This window comes from Macrotis lagotis, chromosome 4 (assembly GCF_037893015.1).
Source record: "Macrotis lagotis isolate mMagLag1 chromosome 4, bilby.v1.9.chrom.fasta, whole genome shotgun sequence".
NCBI classification, from domain to species: Eukaryota; Metazoa; Chordata; class Mammalia; order Peramelemorphia; family Peramelidae; genus Macrotis; species Macrotis lagotis.
Window position 1 is genome coordinate 74,167,535 of NC_133661.1, and position 25,375 is coordinate 74,192,909.

The window sequence follows — 25,375 nt, forward strand, 5'->3', positions numbered from 1 at the left end:
TATTAAGTGTCTGAGACCAGATCTGAACTCAGGTACTCCTGACTCCAAGGCCAGTGCTCTAGCCACCCCTACCACTCCATATGCAACCAATTGCCCAAATCTTGTCAAATCTATCCCCTCAAAATCCCTCATTATCAATCCCCTTCTTTCCACTCATACCAATAACACCCTAATCTATGCCATCCTTCATCACTTCTCATATTAATTTTTTATATCATCCTCTTAAGTGTCTTCTTGAATCCAGTGTCTTCTCTTTTCAATCTCCACACAACTACCAAACTATTCTTCCTAAAATGCAGGTCTGACTAGATCTCTTACCTGCTCAAGAAACTTTCATGGCTCCCCATTTTCTTTAAAAGCTTTAAAAAATACTTTAAAATCTAATTAGTACATTTTCCACCCTCTAGTTGACTATATATTACTCATTCATACAACATTCCATTTCCAACCTGCCTGGTATAAGTTGTCCCTCACACCTAAAATGTTCTTCTTTCTTACCTTACCTCTGGGAAACCCTAGTTCTTTACATAGACAAGATCAAATACCATCTCCTTTAAAAGATCTTCTCTGACTCATCCAGTTGTTAGTGCCTTCCTACACACAAATCACAGTATATTTATTTTGTACATAATATCTATGTTTACTTATTGATGAACATGGCATAACCCTTCATATAAACCCCTTGAGTAAGGGGCTTAATCTCTGAATTCCTAGTACCTAGCAAAGCAGTTGTCCTTTAATACATACTAATTGATTGATTGTTTAGAAAGAATCTCAGAAACCACCCAATCCAAACTATCTCTGAACAAGAATCTGAACAAGAACTTACAAATAGCCAATAATAGATAGATAGTTTTTGAACTTTTACCTAAAACTTCCAATAATGGGAAGTTATTATCTTCTAAAGTAATTCATTCCACCTTGAGTCATTCAACCTGCTCCCCAAATAGTAGCAATATTGTGATTTTGTTTCTTTGCAATTTTCATCTATTACCCCTAGTTCTGCATCCAGGACTAAAGAGAATAAGTTAAATCCATTTTCCATATGAGAAATTTCAAATTCTTGAAGACATCTATCATGCAGAACTGCAGTGGATAGAGCAATCAACTTGAGGTCAGGAAGACCAGAGTTCCAATCCAGTCTCAGATATTAGCTTTGTGAAGTAGGCAATTTTTAAATCTCTCTGCCCCGGTTTCCTCATTTGTAAAATAGGGATAATAAAAGCACTTATCTCCTATTGTTCTTGTGAGGCTAAAATGAGAGCACTTAAAATGTGCCCTGCAAAACTTACTACTTATCATGTTCCTTCTAAGCATTCTCTTCCCCAGGCAAAACAAATCTCAAATGGCAAAATCTCAAGGCTTTTTATCATGCTGGCTGCTTTCCAGCTGGTCAACATTCTTCTCAAAATAGGAAAAGAAAAGAAAACAAAACATTCCACAATTCAACACGTGGTTGGACACAAAGAGAGTATGGTAGGATTATTGTCTCCTTCGTCCTAGGCATTATTCTTTTCCTTATTCTGGTCTATATCGCATTAGAATTTTTTTGGTTAACCAAAAATCCCTGTTGACTTCTAAATAAGCTTTCCAATAAAATGCTAAGGCATTTTTTCAGACAAATTCTGAAGTGAATTTTTGAACCTACATAGAAAACCTTCCATTTGTCTCTATTCAAATTCATCTTATTAGACTAAGGTCAAGGTTCTAGTCAGTTAATCTTTCTGATCCCCCAATTTTTTTTTTAGGTTTTTACAAGGCAAATAGGGTTAAGTGGCTTGCCCAAGGCCACACAGCTAGGTAATTATTAAGTGTCTGAGGCCGGATTTGAACTCAGGTACTCCTGACTCCAGGGCCAGTGCTCTATCCACTGCACTACCTAGTTGCCCCGATCCCCCAGTTTTATCATCTAGTATGTCAGCTTTTCCTTCTAGTCTTGTATCCTGTGCAAATTGAATAAACATGTCAAGTATGCTTTTATCCATTTCAGTAATAAAAAATAATAATGCAAGTCAAATATAATAGAGTCGTGTGACTCTCCAACAGTGACAGTCTCCAAATGAATATCTAATAATTATTTGTTGGTTTTGTTGTTGTTCAGTCATTTTACTTATGTATGATTCTTTCTGACCCCATTTTGGATTTTCTTAGCAAAGACACTTAAGTAGCTGGCCATTTCCTTTCCAGTTCATTTTACAGATGAGAAAACTGAGGCCAACAGGGTTAAGTCACTTGCCCTGGATCACACAGTTATTAAGTATCTAAAGTCAGATTTCAACTCAGGAGGAAGTCTTCCTTGGCATCTATGGCAAGTATATACTATGGCATCTAGCCATAGTATATTTTATAAACTGCCTTTACAAATGTTATCTCCTTTTAACCTGACAGTGGCTTAATGTATTCAATATTACTGTTGTTCAACTATTGGTTGGGTCTACCCATTAAACCAGGTCTGAATCCAGATCCTCTGACTCCAAATATAGTATTATTTCATTTAGATTACTATTGCTTCTTAAAATAACTTCAAAGTTTATAAAGTATTTTACATATATTTATATACATTTGAGTCTCATCCCCCAGTGAGATTAAGTACTATGACATTATCATTTTCATTTTACAGATAATGAAGTTGAGGGAAGAGAAGGTAAGTGACTTTCAAGATATGACCAAGGTTTTCTTGACTCCAAGTGACTCAATAAAGTGCTTACTTAACATCAAGTCCTGTGCTAAGCACAAGGGGCTACAAAAAAGAAAAAAACATAGTCCCTGTTCTCAAAGAGCTCACATTTTAATCTAGTGTAGACAAATACTGTTCATACAAACACTGATACCACTAATAAAAAACCCTACATAAAAATTTAAGTAGCTCAATTCTAGAAATGATAGTTACAAATGCTTATTTTATAAATTGGTTTTTCCTAATAACACTAATGAAAATTTAGTAGGTCAACTGAAATATTTCTGAATCTAAAAGCATTTTTACAAATCAAAATAGAGCTATTTCCACTTCCAGTTTATAGGTAAGCAAAGGAGAGCAGCATAACATTACTACCAGATAACTATAAGCTACTAATGTATTCAAAGTACCTGTTGTCATAAGGACTCAAACTATGCCAAGCAATATATTTGGGAAGCAAAAAAAAAAAAAAAAGAACCATAAATCATATGTTCTTGACCTTTTGGATAAAGTGTCTTTGGTTAGATAAAATAGATCGATGGCCTTGTCAAATCATGGTAGGAAAACACAGACAATCTTTTATTAACTAATATACAGAATATGTCATTATGTTTTAGTACTTTGAACTGTTCCTTTTCCCATTTTGTTCTAAACCTTTCTGATAGCAGATCTAAAATTATTTGATTTTAGAGGAGCTTAAGCTTATAATTCATACATTATAAAATTAAAGTAAATGAAAGCACAATGAGAGAAAAAAATGTTTTGAGTTGTTATAGAAGTTACTTTCATAATATTAATTAAATAAAATCAGTTGAGAAAATTTTGGCAAGACTTTGCCTCAGAGTAAAAATAAATCCTACATCTTTGCTTTTAAGGGAAATATGTTATCTAGCACCATCCACAACAGGTTAAGAACAAAATTTCTGTATTAGTATTTTTTCTAGGACCTTAAACAGATTTGTACATCAATTTCTCCCTAAGTGAAATCATACAGAAAATATTGCACACTAAATGGCTAAGAAAATTAATGAGTTACAATATCTAAGTTTAGAACTATGAATCCTGAAACACATTTATTTGATGGGGGAATAGAGATGATTGAGATAATAGGAGAAGTACAGATGAAGTGCTCTGTGAATTGATAGTGGTTTACTAAATAAGTTCCAATTTTTTTTAAGATACTCAACTGATTTAGGGCATTTCAGAAACACTATTTGAAGTTTTGAAGCAATAACACCATTTTGTGAGTAAACTTTTTTATTTATAAAATATTCCTATGTCTTCCAAAAGCTAAACTTTTGAAGTGTCCAAAAAAAAGAATAATTAACTACAAAGTCAACTTCTATCTCAGTATTCTGTTCTTAAAAATTACATATAAGTTATGACTATAAAGCAATTAAGATTTCTGAAGGCTATTCATAGCACCATTTTGTTTCATACTCAAGCTCTGAAACAATGACCAGTCTTGCTCTTTAACACACACTTTCAGAACTTAATTTCTAAACTATTCTAATATAGTCTATATTTACTCCATAATTTTTAAAAATCAAATGAATTTGTATTCAGTCACTAGAAGCCTAAAAGTATAAATTCTGGGGTTTGAACAGGATGTCCCTTCCAGCCCTTTCGGTGTTTTCATTAAATAGACTTACTTAGGAAACATACCTGTTGAAGTTAATGTCTGGGTAACTAGAATACTCAGATTTCATCTTAGCATTTCGGCGTGGAAACGTGCAAAAGAAAGCATTAGCTAAAAGACTAGCAATTTGCTCTTGTGACATTGTGATGGAGTGATTCATCTTCTGTTTTAGTAGAGGTATTGGCTGGCACAGCAAACAAAAACACACAAAAGAGAAGAGCGATAATTAGTTTAGCAATATCAGAAACAGGAGTATAAAATTACATTTGCTAAATTAGGGTAGGACTAATTTAAGGCCACTCCTGGGTTCTTAAATCAGCAACATCATTAAAATCTAGGACTATTTATCCTAGAAGACTGAAAAAATGTTCTCATTTGATGGATTGCAGATTTCTAATCAAGAACAATTAAGAGTGGAGAACACAAAACACTACTTATCAGAGAAAAACAAGACTGGTAAAGCAATAAAGATGAAACACAGTATTACACATATCATTTAAAAATCAAAGCTAAAGACTAAAAACAAAAAAGGCAGTACTGAGGTTAACAATTATAGTTTTGGTCTTGTGCTCACTTGGGTTAAAAAAACAGATTCAGAAATTTTCTAATATTTAAATCTATAAGATAAAATTATTATAATGTGAGAAAATATCTCAGCCATAATATTATTTTCTAACACCAAACTAAACTACCATTTATTAAATATGTCCCTTTACTCCACGTATGTAGTTTCTTATTACATGGCTTCCCTTCCAAAGAGAATTTTTAACCAAGAATTGAAAAGAATAGAAAATACCATCTTTTGCAATTTGTGATCAAGTGGAATGTTCCTAAAAAGAGTATAGTATCTTCAAAGATGGCACAATGGCCAAAATGCCAAGTTAGGAGGCAAAAAACCTGGGATAGAGTTCCAACTCTATCACTATGTGACTAGAGGCAAATTATTAAAGTTCCTAGATTTAGTTACCTTAACTGTAAAGTGTACCTACCCTAATTATCTTATATGGTCAATGTAAAAACTGAGATAATGGCACTATAATTATATGTAAATGGGAGATAAATGTCAGAAACACAGAAGTAGGGCATTTTTCACAGCGAAATCTCATATCTAAAATGTTTTTCCAACTGAGCCAAAAATCATTATACTGAACACACTTTTGCAGTATACTCCATAATAGTCAAACATTTTACTGTTCATTTTTATAGCACTTTAAATATTTTTAAAACAGTAAATGTTTCTTAGAATGAAATTTTAAAGATAGAATATCCAAAAGTAAATTTTGAATTATCCAACACTTTACTTATATATCTTATTTATATATATATTTATACATCTTATTTATATATTTATTATGTATGTACATGTAATATATATACATGCATATTCATATATATATATATATATATATATATATATATAGGCTAAAATTATCTTATGTAGAGCAGCTCACAATACTATTTTGTGCAGCTCCCAGCAGATTAAAAAGTACCAGGGAAATATTTAATAAAATAAATGAAAATACAATAAAACATAGATAAAATTAATATGTGGTTATGGTCTGTAGGGATCCTTATGTTTGGCTCAGTGGCCATAGTTTGCATTTGATACCCCTGGTATAGAAATAAGACTGCTAATATGGCTGTATGGTGAGTCCCCTATAATGTCTGCCATATATCACACATAAAGGAGATACTACAAAAGTACTAAATAATTCTCATGGAACATACAGATCTAAATCAATAACTAAAATCACATCTGAGGGGAAAAAAGAAAAAATGAAAACTTCAATGTCAAAATAAACAGTTTTCTTTTCAAACCATAGGAAAAAATATCTGCATAATCAAAAACTGTTAGAAGGAAAAAACTAGTCAAATCTCACTGCTTAAATGTTACAGAGAAAATTAAAATTAAACCAAAAGGTTAAAATATATTTTATCAATACATTTTTAATCTCCCTTCCTAATAATCATCTTTTCTAATAGGAGTGAAATTTCTATTGATCTCTAAAATATAAACCCCATCTTATAGTTTCTCAATATGTTATAAAGTCAAATCTCATTTTGGAAAATACACCCAAGACTCTCCCTTCACTAATTTAGAATTTATCTAGATTTTCATTAAAAATTTTTTTTCTTAGTTCCCAAACCTTAGAGAAAGATAAGAAATAAGTTTTTAAATGGCTACCTTTTTCCCTTAATAAACTACATTTACTTTATAGGAAATATTACTTTATTCTAGATTCAAGGTAAAATACCCCCACTAATCTTAGCATGGAGAGTCCATGAATTTCATAGTGTATGTACCTAGTGAAATTTTTTAAATGTATATACTAAAAATAAAAATGAATCACAAAGTTTAAAAATGTGATGACGATTAACCTGGACCATACAAGTTCCTCCAAAAATTTCTACCTAAGAGCAAAGAATATTATGTTCATTTTTTTCAAATTCTTTTTGTTTTTTTCTTTCTCATGGTTTTTTTTTCCCCTTTAGTTTTAATTCCTCTATCACATGACTAATAACTGCCATGGGGAGGAGGGACGGAAAGTAGGAAAATGTGGAACACAAAAGTTTGCAAAAGGATATAGAAATATAAAATATTAGAAAACAACCTTTGCGTGCAATTAGAAAAAAAAGAAAAAAATTTAAGAAAAGATTTCTTCTATACCTTGATTTTTCCAATTTCTTTCCTTCTGAATTTAGCTTAAAGCACCATAATATAATTAATATTTAACATTTAATGAGACTACATAATTTTTTTGGCAGGAAACATTTTGGGAAAAGAACTTGGGGCTATGTTCCTCACTCTGTACAGTAGAAATTAACTTGAGATATTTTTCTCAATTTCCCAATTGATAATGCCTATGGAATAACAAAATAAATCTCAATTTTGATTGGATGCCAAGAAATCATAAATTTCACCTTAGTTTTTAACCAGGCACCTTCCCTTAGGATATAAAATTAACTTGTCTTAGGGTCAATTTCAATATTATTATGCAAAATAAAGAAACATTTTTTTTACTTGAGAAATTGATACTATAAAGTATTATCTTTTCAATGATACAATGTATATCCTCAGCTTTGTGTGATGCTGAATAACAGTCCCCTAAAACATATAATACCTTTACTGAAAGATGTTTACATGGAAAAAGAAAACACTTTAAAAAGTATACATCAATAAAAACAAGGACATTGGAAAATTGTAAATAGCATAATAAACTCCTATAATATCAAATTATATTCTAAATAAACTATATATTTAGCATAAAATTATGCCATTTCATATTGTAGTTTTCTTCTGACTTAATATCAAATATGCTTATTTAGCTGGTAAGAGAACAAAAAGCAAACAAAAGTAAACTCACTTCAAAATCCCCTTAACTAATAATTCTATAAAGCTCAGACAGGATGAGATGAGAGAGGGAAAAACAAAAGAAGAAAATTAAACATATTGATCTGCAAGACAAACAGGAGGACTCACATCAATCATCTTTCAAAGTAGTAAAACATCAGAATCAAGCCAGAAAACCTGTTAAGAGGTATTAGGAGTCAGGATGCTACTCAATACCACTGTTTTATGTTGTTTGTTTAAGGTATTTTAACAGTCAAATGTTTTGGGAAAAAGTCCAGTCATATGGTAACTGTGTTAAAAAAAAACAAATTTAGAGATTAATCCTCTGAGTAAACAGGTTTCTAAGAACTTAAAGCTCAAAAACTATATATTTTCTTATCTATTATTGATTGTAAACAAAAACAATGATTATCATCTTTGCAAGAAACATTTTCTCCACTCCCCTTTTGACCTTATAGGAAATTAATTCATCTATAGGAAAAGAATCTGTAAGGAATTCCAAGCCTAGATTAACAGCCTGTCTCTACTTACCTGAGTGCAGATATCTGGCAGACAAAGGGCTAGCTTCACCATATCAGGTAAGATGGACTGACATAAATGCTGGGCCTCAGCTTCTTCCAGGACCTACAGACCAACAAGAGACTTTACAGTTAGGATCACCCCAAATTTGAAGGATGACTTTCTCCTTTTCTAGATAGATCAAACTTTTCATTACTCTTTGAGCTTTGTCTGTTATGCTCTACACTCAAGGAAGAGAAAGAATGTTTCTAGGCATCTTTTGCTCTATAACTGACAAGCTGTACATTGATCCTCACACCAATCCTGCAGAGTAGGTGTTATTAGGATCTCAATTTGACCACTGAGAAAAACAAAGCAAAGAGAAGGAAAATGAGGTGGCCACAGGGTCCCTTCATGACCCCAAGCTTATCTAGCACAGTCCCCACAAGCACTCTGGGATATGCCCTCTCAGCATCCCCATCGCTGACAGTGGACTTTCTTTCACACATACCCAGTATGGTCTACTTTAACAATACTCATCTCTTCTATATATTCTGTCCACTCTGCTCAGTCCAGTACAAGTCCACTTTCTGTGTGACTACTGCAATGAACTCCTGGAAACAATATCCTCCACAGTGCATACTCTCAGAGGTTATGTAGTATTGATTTGAAGAGCTCAAGGAAAGGGAACCCCAAAAGCTCCCAAGAGAACTCACCCCCATTTTGGGCAGCTCTTGTTTTACTGATTTTTTTTTTTGAAATTTCAATCTGTTGATTCCCAACTATTTACAAACATAGTCCAAGATAAGGGGCAAAAAGTCAGTTATCAAGCAGTAGTGAAGTGGTAGAGGAGAATACAGATAAATACCAGGCTCTCAGCAAATGTCTGGATAGGTGTAGATAGAGCTGTGTGTATGGAGTAGGAAAGTAGGTACAATGAGTATAAATAAAATAATTGTAAAAAAATAAAATAAAACTTCAGTGGACCTTTTGCTTAGGATTTGATTTTAAGCCACTGATTTCTCCAACATCAAAATGCCAGAAAAATTTAAGATGGGGGGGATGAGTTTTATATTTTTCATTATATTATCAGGTCTACAGTAGCGCTTTTTTTTTTTTAGGTTTTTGGCAAGGCAAATGGGGTTAAGTGGCTTGCCCAAGGCCACACAAGTAGTGCTTTTCACATAGCAGATGCTTGATAAATGTAGGTGAAATACTGGTTCAATGGAAATTCTTGTGGGCAGGAAAAAAATGGTCCTTGCTATAAAAAACTCGACTTAAGAGACATACTTTTTTTTTTAAAGTTTTGTCTTTATGCACTTAAAAATAAAGGAAAAGGGAAGCAAGTATGTGGTGCAGTGGATAGAGCACCGGCCCTGGAGTCAGAAGGACCTGAGTTCAAATCCAGCCTCAGACACTTAATAATTACCTAGCTATGTGGCCTTGGGCAAGCCACTTAACCCCATTTGCCTTGCAAAATCCTAAAAAAAATTTAAAAAATTAAAAGTAAAGGAAAAGTCTCCATCTCAAATTTTTCTGATAGGAATTTGGTGATATGACATATAAACAATTAATGGATAAGTACATGTGCATATATGCATGTGTATACACACACACACTCACACAAACTCACAATAATCAAAAGCCATTCCCAATAGGTAAGTGTCTAAAGATGTGAAGAAACAATTCTCAAAAAATCTGCAAATTATAAATATATGAAAGAATAGATTCAAAAGAGTAATAATAAAAGAAATGCAAAGCAAAACAATCCAAGGTTTCACTTTGCACCCTTATATTGGCAAGGATGACAAAAATGTAAGAATTGGCAAGGCTGACAAAAATGTAAGAATTATCAATAAAGGAAGAGAATCGTGGAAAGATCGACCCACTGCTCTGTGGCTAGTGGAACAATGAATGAGTATAACTATCTTGGGAAGTAATTTGGATTTATGTAAATGTGACTGACTGGTAATTCTACAAGGTTTATACTCTAAGGAGGTCAGTGATAAGAAGTCCCTCATATATACCAAAATATTTACAGCAGCACTTTTTGTGACAGCAAAATAAATGCCCATTGATTAGGGAATGGCTAAACAAATTGTGGTCAATAAATATAATGGAATATTATCATGGTAAAAAAAAGATGAATATGTTGAATATAGAGAAAGATGAAAAGATCTACATGAACTGATGCAAAGTGAAGTAAAGAGAGACAATAAACCAATATACACAATTTCTATAATTTTGTAAACACAAAGAAACACAAAGAAAACTCAAAAGTCAAGCTACAAAACTGTAAAGAACAAGCAAAATTCAAAAGAAGAATCATGAGAAGGTACTCCCCATCCCATTCCTTTGCAGAGCTGAGAGGTCTACAAGTTTAGAATATGATACAAATTTACAGGGTTTTTTCAATATACTGATCAGTTACAATGATTTTTTGTTCTTTTTTGTCTTTAAAAAGTATTGAAGAGATTCCTCTAGGAGTAAGAGGGAGTCTGAGGGAAATTATGATGAGGTAAGAATAAAACATCAATAAAAACCTTAAATAAATAATAATTTTTATTAAGTATATTCAAACATTTTCAACCTCAAGACATTTCACCTTAGGAGTCAAACAAACTGTGAATTTCTTTCACTTTTCTCTTTTGGGTACCTTTCCTTGTCTTTTCCAATTAACACATGAGTAACTTTCCAATTGACACATGAGTAGTTGTGGCCTTGCTTTTGCAGGCCGTCATGAGCTATACAATATTACTTATCTAAGTGACACATTATAGCACTGGGCTCTTTCAGGGTCATCAATCCTTCAACTATTTATTAAATCCACATTAAAAAAAGTAAACAATAATCACAAAACACTCCTCTCTGGAAACAGGATGACAGCCAGTAAATAAATACTCAACTAATGTTTAAGGTGGAAGTAATTATCTTTAAAATGCTAATCAAACCTTCTCTCCTGACCTAACAGAAGCAGCTTCCTTCAACTCCTAAATATTAAAAAAAATTATTTTTAAATCCATATGTGGCTGTGTAAAAAACTAAAAGTAAAGTATTTCACAAATTGCAGTAGGAAGCTACTTTGGGGACAAAGATCCAATTAGTGTTACAAGAAAATGAGAATTTATTTACAAAGATAGGCTTCAGCAAGTACATCCAAAAGTGATGATCTAAAATACTGTCATTATAAACTAGTTTTAAAAGGATAACCTGAATAACAAGTTAAATTACATGCATAGGATAAAATTGGGAAGCTACAATGAAACATGATAAAAACTCAAGCAAAGGAACAAAAAGCAAATCATAATAAAAAGCTAGAGAGTACACTATAAACTGATATTTACAGTAACTCTTTGTTTTCTAAATTCAACTTACTTTACACTAGTCCTAAATCATCAAATGACCGGTCCACTTTTAGAGATTAAAGACAAGAGGCATAGAAAGAATGTTTCTTTCAGACTTAGTATACTTGATTCCTAATCATATTATACTAGGGCCATTTTGCCTATTTTCCCTCCTAAAATATTACAGAAGTTAACTTAGAAGAGATGCCTTAAAGAAAAAAAAATGCCACCAAACTATTCAGTCTTTCTATTTCTTCCAACACAATCATAACTAATCTGGCATGATGTTAAGCTACCAGTTATAGACACTTCACATATAGTAGAGATTCAATCTTTCCTTAGCAGAAGGAAGAAATGGACAAATTCACAAAATACCCTTTTTAAAAATTTGTCTAAAATATTAATACTGCCTAAACATTATTCCTTCTTTCCTAGAATTTTTATTTAATGAACTCAGTTAACTGAAATAATTATGTAAATTATGTATCAAGTATTGAAATCATATTCATAAGTCAAATCTATTGTTGGCAAAAACCAGGAAAGCAATATCATTTCAGTTTTAACTGGTAAAATTCTGAATTTTCTCTAAATTAAAGGAGCCTCATATTTAAGTCAATTCAAATAATTATAATTAACTATCCATTTAAACTAAATAATATTCATCTAATCTAAAATAGTTCTATCATAAATTTCTGTCAAAAAAGTGTGACTACTGGGAAATGAAAAGAAAATTAAATTACAGAGGGAAGAAACTATAGAATATTTTGCAGGGAAAAATATTTGGAGAGGATTAATATTTCTGACATTTATCAAATGAGGGCTGACACTTTAAAGAATAGAAAACAGTAGCTTCCATGAAAATAAATTCATATGCCCAAAGGGCAATAAAAATATGCATACCCTTTGATCCAGCTATGCCACTACTGGGTCTATACTCTGAAGAGAACATGAAAAAGGGTAAAAACATCGCTTATACAAAAATATTCATAGCAGCTCTTTGTGGTAGCAAAGAACTGGAATTGAGTGAATGTCCATCAATTGGGGAATGGCTGAACAAATTGTGGTATATGTACGTTACAGAACACTATTAGAAACCAGGAGGGATGAATTTCAGAGAAGCCTGGAAAAAAAACTGCATGAATTGATACTGACCAAGATGAGCAGAAGCAGAAAACATTGTACACCCTAACAGCAACATGGGAGTGATGATCAAACTTAATGGACTTGCTCATTCCATCAGTTCAATAATCAGAGACAATTTTAGGGTATCTGCAATGAAGAATACCATCTGTATCCAGAGAAAGAATTGTGGAGTTTAAAAAAGACCAAAGACTATCACCTTCAATTTAAAAAAAAAGTTGTCTTATATACTACATAATTTTGCTATCTCTAATATTTCATTTTTTTCTCAAGAATATGATTTTTCTCTCAATACATTCAATTTTGATCAATGTATACCACAGAAACAATGTCAAATTGCCTTCAGTGGGGGTAAGGGAGAGAGAAGGATGGGGGAAAATTGTAAAATTCAAAGTATTACAAAAAATGATAGTAGAAACTACTATTGTATAATTGGAAAACAAATAAAACATTTATTAAAAAAAGAAAAAACAAAAAGATTACCTTCAATTTTTAAAAAAGTTGTCATATGTACTAAATAATTTTGCTATCTTTAATATTTTATTTCTCAAGGAGTTGTTTTGTTTTTCTGTCAATACAATCAATTTTGATCAAGGCATAGCATGGTAACAAAATACAAAAAAAGAAAACAAATTCATTTTGTTTAATTTTTTGAAAGTTCATGCAAGTTTTTGACAATCCAACCCTAGCATGATCTCTCAGGTATATCAACAATAAGGTTTACAACTTATTTTAAAATGTTTGCTTTAATTGTCTAAGGAATTTTCAACAAAAAGCTGAGAGGAAAAAATATTGGTTTTCATATTTTTTAATGCTAATGTAAGGAATGAAGAATTGAGTAATTATTCAGAGATCTAAAAGAAAATTTTCTGGATTTTTTTCATATTATATCTCCTTTAAGAAGGAAGTAGGGAATGAAGATGCAATGGGAATCTGTCATAAACAGATTCAGTATCTGTGAAAAGACAACACTGATGACATACTGGGAAAAGGCTATACTACTAAATTATAGCAGTTTCTCTTTCTTCTTCAAATAACTTTTTTTAAAATTTTCTTAAAAGATTTTTTTTTTTTTAGGATTTTGAAGGCAAATGGGGTTAAGTGGCTTGCCCAAGGACACACAGCTAGGTAATTATTAAGTGTCTGAGGCTAGATTTGAACCCAGGTACTCCTGACTGCAGGGCAAGTACTCTATCCACTACACCACCTAGCCACCCTGATTTTATTTATTTTGAGTTTTACAATTTTCCCTCTAATCTTACTTCCCCTCCCGGCCACCACCCCCAAAGAAGGCAATTTGCCAAACTTTACATTGTTTCCATAGTATACATTGATCCAAATTGAATTTGATGAGAAATCACATCATTAAGGAAGAAACATAAAGTATAAGAGACAGCAAGATCAGACAGAAAGATATCAGTTTTTTTCCCCTAAATTAAAAGTTAATAGTCCTTGGTCTTTGTTCAAACTCCACAATTCTTTCTCTGGATACAGATGGTATTCTCTACTGCAGACAGCCCGAAATTGTCCCTGATTGTTGCACTGGTGGAATGAGTGAGTCCAACAAGGTTGATCATTACCTCCATGTTGCTATTAGGGTGTACAGTGTTTTTCTGGTTCTGCTCATCTCACTCAGTATCAGTTCATGCAAATCCCTCCAGGGTTCCCTGAATCCCCATTCCTCCTGGTTTCTTAACGATAGTGTTCCATGACATACATATACCAGAGCTTGCTAAGTCACTCCCTAATTGAAGGATATTTACTTGATTTCCAATTCTTTGCCACCACAAACAGGGCTGTTTTGAATATTTTTGTACAAGTGATATTTTTACCCCTTTTCATCATCTCTTCAGGGTATATACCCAGTAGTGGTATTGGAGGATCAAAGGGTATGCACATTTTTGTTACTTCTTCAAATAACTCTTAAGAATATTTCCATAAATTCTCACAAGATGAGAAAAATTGATCAAAATGGTAATGGATAAACAGAAATAAGAGATATACACAAATTTTAAAATACATACCCTTGTTTTTATGTGAATGAAATAGAGAAATCTTTATTCTTAAACACTGTTAACCTACATCTTTTAAAAAAAAAACTTTGGGGCAGATAAGTAGCACAGTGGATAGAGCACCAGTCCTGGAGTCAGAAGTATCTGAGTTCAAATCCGGCCTCAGACACTTAATAATTACCTAGCTGTGTGGCTGTGGGCAAGCCAATTAACCCCACTACCTTGCAAAAAAAAAAAAAAAAACCTTTTCATACACAATATCCTTTGATTGCCACCACTGCATTCACACAATTAGCAATGGGTCTGTTATTATTCCTCATCTCCTTCAGAGGGCAACACAAGAAGCAACAGACAAGAGCCACCTCTCTTAAAAAACAGAAAAAAGTTAAATTACTAGTCTGGGGAGCAGCTAGGTGGCAAAGTCAATAGAGCACCAGCCCTGGAGTCAGGAGCACCTGAGTTCAAATTTGGTCTCAGACCCTTAATAATTACCTAGCTATGTGACCTTGGGCAAGTCACTTAAGCCCACTGACTTGCAAACACAAAAAAAATTACTTGTCCAGGGCAAAACCAATGCAAGTCAGAGGCAGAACTTGAACTCCATCTTCCTAAAACTGTTCCCTAACCACTACAACCATACTTCCCCCTTATCATTTCTTAGATATGCTTAACAAATACAAAAACAGTCATTATAATAAGGAGGCCAAAAAATTCTAGAATCTGCTGCAGATAGTTAATAATCTCTTGGCAAACCAGAGGGGCATGGCAGTCAATGAAAGTACAGGCTTAATGTACAAAGTAATCAATAAAGCATGGCAAAGTATAACTGAAAAAAGAAGAAAATAATATTTCACAGAGCAAAGACAAGTAAAAGAAAATAAGTTTTTATAAAATTTAGCACAAGAGCCAGAATGAAGGACTTAGAGATGGAGACCTTAGAAGTCATAGAATACAATCCCTTCATTTTACTAATAAGAAAGTTGAACAAAGTTACTTGCTCAAAGTCAAGATCAAAAGTTGAATTATGATTTATTTTAAGCTATGATGATACTGGAGCTATAACATTTGATTTTTCACCTAATGTACTGTGTGAGAAAATGTCAATATCACTTAATATGTTTAAGTCAGGAAGAATAGCTAGACATACCCAAACATATATTAAAGGTTACACAATTTTAAATGTATTCAAAGTTCTATTTTTAAGATATATCAAAAGAAAATGATCACTGATCATGCTTTATAGATTTTTTAAAATGGCATCTAAGGGGAGGCAGAGCCAAGATGGTGGCATGAAGGTAGCATTTTCCAGGAACTCCAACCCCTTAAACCTCCAAAAAACAAAGGAAGGCTCTAGTCAAAATTTAGAGGGGCAGAACCCACAGAAAGACTGAGTGACACATTTTCCCATTTCAAGATAACTTAGAAGTTCCATGGGAAAGGTGTGTTTCACCAAGACCAGGGGTTGGGGAAAAAAGCCAGGGTGCAGGGCAGCACAGGGCAGTGCGGCCCCACCCCAGCCCAGCCAAGCCAAGCCCAGCCCAACCCAGAGATCACCAGCAGTAGCTTGAAGGGGAGTGAGAGAACTCTGCTCCACCAGAATGAGTGTGGAGTGAGGAGCACAAGCTGCAGAACCTGCAGTGAGAATCTGGAGAAAGCAGCCTGTACCCCCAGAGATGGTAAGGGAAATCTGCAGAGATTTCTCTACTCTCCCTGGGGTAGGACTCTGCTGTTTGCCTACACTCAGATACTGCAGTTTGGGCTTCCATACTAAATAACCAAGCTGGACCCCCCCCCCTTATAGCCCCAGGGCAGAGAGAAGTACTAGGGCCATCTAGATATCAAAGCACAGGCAAGAGATAATAAGACCTTGGAGGAATACAGGTCCCAGTGGGGTGTCCCAAAAGAAAAAAATCACAAAGCCTTGGAAGTGCTGTAAATTACTCGGGTTGAGGAAATGAGTAAACAACATAAAAAGAAGAATCTGACCATAGAGAATTACTTTAGTCCCATGGAAGATCAAAACACATACTCAGATGATGACAAAAATCGAAGCTTCTGTATCCAAAACCTCCAAGAGAAATACAAAATGGGCTGCTCAGACAATGGATGAGCTCAAAAAAGAGTTTGAAAAGCAATTAAAGGGGGCAGCTAGGTGGCGCAGTGGATAAAGCACCAGCCCTGGACTCAGGAATACCTGGGTTCAAATCCAACCTCAAACACTTAATAATTACCTAGCCATGTGGCCTTGGGCAAGCCACTTAACCCCACTGCCTTGAAAAAAAATCTAAAAAAAAAAAGAAAGAAAAGAATATGATTTCTCTCTCATCAAATTGAATTTGTATCAATGTATACAATGGAAACAATATAAAGACTGGCAAAATGCCTTTTGTGGGGGTGGGGTGGGGGAGGGAGGTAAGAATAGGGGAAAAATTGTAAAACTTAAAATAAATAAAATCTTTATAATTCAAAAAATGGCATCTAAGAAGCTATCAGCAAATATTAATCAGCTTTCCTATATCTCTGAATATTTGAGAATTGTCAATTCATAAACCTAGGATATACTCAATGGAAACAAACAAATAAAGGATAAGAGATCCTGTTTATCTTAGAAGAAAAAAATGAATCTTGATGGCTCTACCCTCACAAAAAGTTCCTTCCAATTATGCTTTAAAATTATCAGATTCATCACAGATACAACTACAGAGATAACTTAGATATCAAGTTAAGCATAAAATCAGAAATTGTTTGCAAGTACTTGTTAACTATCTCCTATGTTTAAAGGAGATTACAATAAATACATTTAAAAATGTATACAGCAGGGGCAGCTAGGTGGCACAGTGGATAGAGCACTGTCCCTGGAGTCAGGAGTACCTGAGTTCAAATCCGACCTCAGACACTTAATAATTACCTGGCTGTGTAGCCTTGGGCAAGCCACTTAACCCCATTTACTTTGCAAAAACCTAAAAAAAAATGCATACAGCATAAATAGAAAATTAATAAATCAAAATATATACAAAGTAGTTAAATAAAAGGTAGTATGGGAAGAAAGATTACTAAAGCTACTTTTATAATGTCAAGAAAGATGTCACACATAAAGCAACGGAATTGCTTATTCCATGCCAAGGTACTCCAAATACTCCTTATTCATAGATGACATAATTTTAATTAACGTCAAGCCCTGGATAAAGCAAAGCCTCCATACTGTGAAATACACAAAAAAGTTTTTAAAAAAATTCTTACAATTACCTACAGTGAAAAAGTAAAGTCAAATCAATTACCCACAAGCATACACTGTGAAAAAATCTTCACTGTCCTGACTTTGTATGACAAACTGTAGGACAGGAAGATTGTCCATAAAACTAATCTATCAATAAGTATTTTAGAAGATATATCACAGGGGCGGCTAGGTGGCACAGTGGATAAAGCACCGGCCCTGGAGTCAGGAGTACCTGAGTTCAAATCTGGCCTCAGACACTTACTTACCTAGCTGTGTGGCCTTGGGCAAGCCACTTAACCCCATTTGCCTTACCAAAAAAAAAAGATATATCACAAAGAAGAATTATTTTCCTGAAACAAGAATACAATCTGCAGACTATTAGTTAGTGAACTTGACTTGAATGCGTAGCAACATGCCAGACCATATAAAGTGATGGTTAGTAAACATCTAGAAGAAGTGACCACAAAGACCTACATAGTCTCATCAAAAATACGTTATACAGAGCAGGTAGGAGCTTTTATAGATGAAGCACAGTAGAGAGCTGAATTTGAAGATATAATATATGATAAAAATGGAGTCAATGGCTAAAAGGGAAATGTACTAGGAGTAAGAGGAAGGAGAGGTGAAATAGGCTAAGATATTTCATATAATATATATATATATGTACATATATATATATATTGCAATGATATGGAAGGGGGGAAGGTGAGGGGGAATGAGGGAACCTTCATTCTCATCAGAAATGGCTCAGAGAGAAAACAGCATATACATTCAACAGAGTATAGACATCTAGAGTAAAAAGGAGAGAAGGGAGACAGGGGGAGGGGGGATATGGGTGAGAGAGGAGAGGGTAGATCACAGGAGAGAATAATCAGATATAATGCATTATCTTTTTTACTTCTTGCAAGGTGTTGGGATTGGGTGAGCTGTCCAGGGCCACGGGGCTGGATACTTGCTAGGTCTCTGGAGTGGTATGTAAGCTTGGGGACTCTTGGCCCCAGGGCTGGTGCTCTATTTGCTGTGCCACTCAGCTAGCTACCCTAGAGCATATTTTAGAAGAGGGAGAGGGTGAAAGGAGAGAGAAAATATAATATGTGATGGCAGAGAGGAAAGGATGGAAGGGAATTACAATCAGCAACAACTGTGGAAAAATATACAAGTAACTTCTGTGACTTATGATCCACCTTTTGGGGTTTTTTTTTTAGGGGTTGGCACCTTCTTTATGACGTTCCAAGCAGTAGCAGAAAGCACTATAGTTACATGACACAGCCAGAACCAGTTTGTATCAAAGGTGATAATTTTCCTATACATATCCTTTACAGACAAATGGCTATTTTAGTCAGATGAATCCAGGAACTCTGATGCAGAAACTTCTTCCTTTGAATTTTTCTTTCTCCACCAATGACTAAGAGCAGAAGCAAGGAAAAAGCTTCAAACTCATACATCCTAAGCTCTCACTGTCAAGGACAATAAAGAAGAATGAAAAAAAGAAAGGGAAGCATTAAAAAAACCATTCCTCTTTTTTGCCTAACTCTAGGCAGCCACCATACATCCAAAACTAGGAGGAATAAGAAACAATGCTCTTCCATACTTCCCCATTCCATCCTTACACATCTTCTTTCAATATTCCATAACTCCTTACTTAGACCATGGAATCTACAATTAAACCCATGGATTTAATGAGTCAAAGTTATATTGAGGGGAAGGTTACAAAATGCTGCATGTCAATGTTTTTGTGTGTGCCACACACTTTCAGAATATCATAGTTCAATAGAGCAAAGTATGGTATACATTATGTAGCAATCAAAAAGAGCTATGGCAATCTTGGTCTGCATAAAGAGAGACAACTTCTGAAATAAGGAGGTGAAAGATCCACTGTATTTTATCCTGGAAGAATGATACAATGAAGAATTAGGTTTGGTTCTGGAAAAATAATTTAGAAAAGGCACTGATAAACTGTAGAGCATTTTGGAGGAGGGTGACATGATGAAAGCTCTCAAACTGAGGGAACCTAAAGTATTTATCCTAGAGAAGACTTAGGAGGGACATAATAGCTATCTTCAAGCATTTGAAGAGCTATCATGTGGAAGGGGCATTAAACTTGTTCTGATTTTTTAGCCCTAGAAGCCAGAATATGGTACAAAAGATAAAAGTTTCAAAGATAAAAATTTAAGCTTGATATTGAAAAAAATCTTTTTAACAATTAGAGGAATCTCAAAGAATGAGCCCCCTTGGGAAATAGTGGCTTCCCCATTGTTGGATTTAAAGTAAAAGTTAACCATTTGTGAAGTATATCAGAAAGGAACTCTGGTTTCAGAATGTAATGAATTAGATAAACTATTCTTACAACTCAAATTCTATGATTCTGATTTGTGAAGTTGAATAGCTTTTTCTTTGCTTGTTTTTGTGAGACAGTCTGGTAATAACCATTTATAACATTTTGTATATAGATTTATATGAAAATGTGTTCAAAATTCCAAAAGGGGAGCTTAAAAATGATCTCTGAGATGTCGGCTTATAAATTAAAAATTAAAGACTTCTGTTCTGCTTCAAATTGCATTTTTTTTCCAGTTTTTGCAAGGCAAATGGAGTTAAGTGGCTTGCCCAAGGCCACACAGCTAGGTAATTATGGAGTGTCTGAGGCTGGATTTGAACTCAGGTACTCCTGACTCCAGGGCCAGTGCTCTATCCACTGCACCACCTAGCCGCCCCAAAGTTGCAATTATTAAAAGAGCTTTTGTCAAGATATCTGGAGATACCCTGTCTTCCAGACCTAAAGCTCAACAAACAGGCTGTGCCCTGAGCTCAGTATAACTATAATCTTTGTATTATAGATAATCTCAACCTCTGGATGATCTTAGTCCTAGCAAAATCCCAGAACTGTTTCACACCAGAATCTCTGAGCCTGAACAAGTCCTGCTATGAATCAAGTCTGTCATACAGTCAGGGTTGCAGCTCATTGCTCAGCCATGGGTATAACCAGAGAGAGCTCCCCATACTGCCTCTGACCCCCTCCCACTGGGGGTGGAGCTCCAGGATGAGTCCTTCACAAGAGGTTTGCCTCACTCAGAAATTAATTAAATTTCTGATTGATTGATCCCTGACTCTCCTGTCTCTAGCCCCCTCTGTTCAGTTCTGGCCATTCCCAGGACAGAGACTGTTTTAGTCTGGTTGACACTTTCTACCAAGTCAATTTGAAAATTAATTACACAGTTTTCCATTAAACAGTCTGCTTTATGTGCCTGCACTTTAACTCCTACAATTTCTAAACAAATTATTCCTGTTGAAACAATTCTCCTTCTAGTTCCCCACATATACAATTCCCAATGACATACCTTTGACCTGCTTTGTTCTTCCCACTCAGAATGGTTTTTCCACTCCTCTCTATCAAATATATCTTCTTTCTCCTTCATTTTTCTCTTTGAAGTTTTCCCTGGTTATCTCCAAATACCCTTCCCTTCTTGCAGCTGCTAATGGTACTTATGCTTTGTTCCACACAACTCACTGGCTTTTGGTTCTAATAGTTCTTTGATGGTTCATATGTTTTGATTGTCCAATTACAATGCAAGCTATTTGAATGCTATCTCATAATTTAATCCTCTTATCATACATAGCATCAAGTACAACATAAGTAACATAAGATAACCACTGCTTTGATATGACTGGTTTTATATTTAATACTATGAGAGAAGCATTAATTTATTCAAGCCACCAGGCTATTATTTATTAACTATGTCAAAATTTTTGATGTACATGGAACTGTCCTAATCACCAGACCAAGCTGTTCTGATATATTTGCCCCAAATGCCTACATTCTAAAAAAAAGGACAATATGGTCTAGACACACACATAAAAGGTACATTATGATAGACATGCAGACATTTAAGCATTCATGCAGCTGCTTAAAAAAAGAAAACCTCCTCCCAAAACAATCGTGTTTTCTAAAAGACCCCTTCTTGAGGTGGAAGAAAAGATAAACAGGCCTTCTTCAAGTTCCCAATCTATCTCTAAAGGATAGGAGCTAACAAATTTAGAAGAAGCTGGATGACAGGGACTGTAAAAAATACAATATGTTAGCCTAGAATCCGAATATCTAAGAAATTAAGATAAAGATAATTCCAAAAGACTCATGATGGAAAATGCGATCCATATCCAGAGAAAGAATTACAAAGTCTGAATGCAGATCAAAGCATACAATTTTCAATTTTTTGCTTTTTTTTCTTTCTCATGAATTTTCCCTTTTGTGGATTGTTCTTAAACACAACATGACAAATGTGGAAATAGGCTTAACATGATTGTACATAAAGAGAGACAGCTTCTGGAATGAGGTCCACTGTATTTTATGCTGGATAAATAAATGATACAATGAAGAATTAAGTTTGGTTCTGGAAAGGGTGCAAAGGAGAGAGGAAAAAAATTTGGAATTCAAAATCTTACAAAAATGAATGTTAATAACTATATTTACAAGTAACTGGAAAGAATATTAAGTGCTAAAAAAAGAGAGTGAATCTTGAGAAATCTTGAAAAAAAGAGAGAGTGGGATAAAAATCAAAATTCTTTTAAAAATTAAGTATAACAAATTGGAAGACAAATATTCAAGACTACTGGATATAATTCAGTCGGGTTTGATTAAGGCATAGTACTTAAATTAACCTTGCCAACAGCCAACTAGCCAACATGACTGATGAATCATGCTATGTGGACTTAACTATTTTAAAATAAGTATTTACTTTCAAAGCAACTTCTCACAGACTACCTATTTAAGTTTAAATTTTATAATTACAAAGTTTTTTAGGTTTTTAAAAGAAAAAATCATTCATCAACTAGTCAACCTAAAATACTACTATAATATTTTTATTAAAATTCACTGGACATCTCTGGAACCACAGTCATTCCACTGTAAAATGTGGTGGTCAGTCTATATGTGCAACTGGATCCTTCAGCAGTCTGGTGAACTCTAGTAACCACTATAAACTGTTGCATATACTCAAAAGTAAAAGAAATGCTAAATTTCAATGGGAGGTTAGTGCAAATAAAAACTTAATTTTTTTCTCATATATGTTTGCAGACCCTCTAAAAATTAACAACAGATAGACTGAAGCCCCCAGGTTAAAAATACCTCAAGGATCTGAATCTAAGATACTAACCTTCAAACTCAAAAATTCTATACTAGAAATTAAGATTTTTCCCAAATGGTTTCATGGCGCCCCCTTGTGGCAAATTCTTGAAGAAAAATGCCAAAAATATTCTAAAACTACAAGTATTACTAAATGAAAAGTAATCAGAGAATTTTAGAGTTAAGGAAGCCTTAATCAACTCATCCAACTCCCCCCATACTCACCATTTATAAAGTAATTGAAGCCTCAAGTAATTTAATGGCAAATGACATGATTGCAAAGCCCTTAAAAGGAAAAGCCAAGTCTCAAAATGTTTCTTGCCTCTCAAGTTAGCACTATACCAAACTACCTTTTTAAAGACATACAGACATACACACAGATACACACACACACATACACATAGTCTCCCATTTCAAGATATATTCAGTAAAAAGTCTTGTAAAACAAGAGAATCTGAATAATTCCCTGAAATTAAATATAACAAGATTTTTACCTTTAGTTTCAGCTGAAAGATTTGATTGTATTTTGCAAACTACACATAGATAGCTGAAAAATGTTCACAAGGCCCCCACTGAAATTCTTTTGGATTTTGTAATCTATACAGAGCTAGCTAGATGTGTCAGGCCTGGAGTAAGGAACACTCATCTTCCTGAGTTCAAATCTGGTTTCTGGGTAACCCTGAACAAAGCACTTAACTTTATTTGACTTAGTTTCCTTAATTTTAAAATGAGCTGGAGAATATGACAAACCACTCCAGTATCTTTGTCAAGAAAACTCCCAAATGGGGTCACAACAGAAGGTCGGGGATGCCTGAAGGATAAGACTCCACCAATGATAACAGGTACAAAGCTCAGACTTCTAACTAATCTTTCTAAGTGTGATGCTGGGCCCAAGAACATGCAGTGAATCATTGGAGTTAAGGGATTTAATAAAATGAAATAGGAAAAGTAAATACAGCCTCTACATGACATCTAACTATAGTCATAAAGTAAATCAGAGTTCTGCTTTGGAATGACAAGTGATTTTGAAAATTCTTAATACCTGGCAGTGTCCAAAATGCTTCTTAAGGCAAAAAATACTTTGTGTTTATCTGTAACAAACAGTAGCCTTCTCTAGTTTGACCTGGGGAGGGAGGCAGTGAAGGAGACAATTTGGAAGTTAAAATGTAACCAAAAAAATTTTTTTTTAATTAACTGGAACTTTAAGGTTTAAAAAACACTTTGTTAATATTATCTCATTTAACTCTTACAAGCACTCTGGCAAATAAGTGCTTTTATTATTCCCATTTTACAGGAGAGGAAACTGAGGCAGCCAAAAATTAAATGATTTGTCATGAGTCACACAGCTACTAAAGGTCTGAGGTCAAATTTGAACTCAGGAGTGTCCTGACTCTAAGCCCAATGTTCTATCCAAAGCACCACCTAGCAGCCTCTAATAACAGTGTGATGTAAGTACCTATTTACAGGTGAATAAACAATCCTGTGAGATAATTATAAATGGAGAAACTACAGCTCAGAGAGATTAGGGACTTGCCTATGTCTCTAATTTTCAGATAAGTACCAGATGTGGGAACTGAACTCAGGTCTTCTTGATTCCATGCCCAGCTTTCTACTCAATTCAAGAAAACTAAAGAGACAAAAAAACTAAAACAGTCCACTGTCACCTTGAAACAGAAATCTATGTGAATAGGTTCCAGTGTTACTACTGTACCACTAAATCCTGAGAAAAGAATGGGTAAAAGAGAAATCAGATTTTTATTGTTGGTAACTAAATGACAAGTACCCTTTCATTATTTTAAGTATGACAAAGATTAATTAATTAGCTGCAACAGGCAACCAGATTTGAAGTTAATTCCTATTTCTTGTTTAAAGAAAATTTGGTAAGGTGTATTAGTATTGCAGAGTCTTTAAAATGTTTATTTGAAAGACCATATTTTAAAAGACATTCTTTTCTTCTTTTCTGTTTTATCTTTCAGGTTGCCAAGTGGCACAGACACCAGTCTAAGATTACTGTGAGGATGGTGCCTGGTACACAGTAGGTATTTAATAAATGGTTGAGTCCTTTCCTCGTGAGGCTCTAATGAGATACTGGAAATAAAAGTGCTCCACAAATGGATGTTACAATGATTATTTTCCTGAAGTCACATAGGGATCCAGCTCAATACAGATTCAAAACTATTCTAAATTTTACAGAAGTTAAATAAATGTATTTGCTTGTTTTAAACAAGGCAGACAGCATGGGAAGACTGAAGTGAAGTGGAATTAGAAAATTTAGACAAATTGTCTCAGACAAGAAAATTAGCAAAAGCAAATATAAAATCATTCATTGTGCTTGAAATGTAGTTGTTTGCACTAGAATGCTGTGCTTGAAAACATGGCA

General features: G+C 34.1%; 1 protein-coding gene across 1 annotated transcript in view; it reads right to left on the reverse strand.

Annotated features, from left to right (window-relative positions):
* The window catches only part of PARG (poly(ADP-ribose) glycohydrolase), a 118,870-nt gene that overhangs the window by 66,396 nt on the left and 27,099 nt on the right, over positions 1–25,375 (reverse strand). The window contains exons 8-9 of the mRNA XM_074233141.1: positions 8,200–8,292; positions 4,343–4,500 (exon numbers count right to left, since the gene is read on the reverse strand). Coding sequence (XP_074089242.1) covers positions 4,343–4,500; positions 8,200–8,292 — 251 coding nt within the window. The remainder of the gene's footprint in view (positions 1–4,342; positions 4,501–8,199; positions 8,293–25,375) is intronic.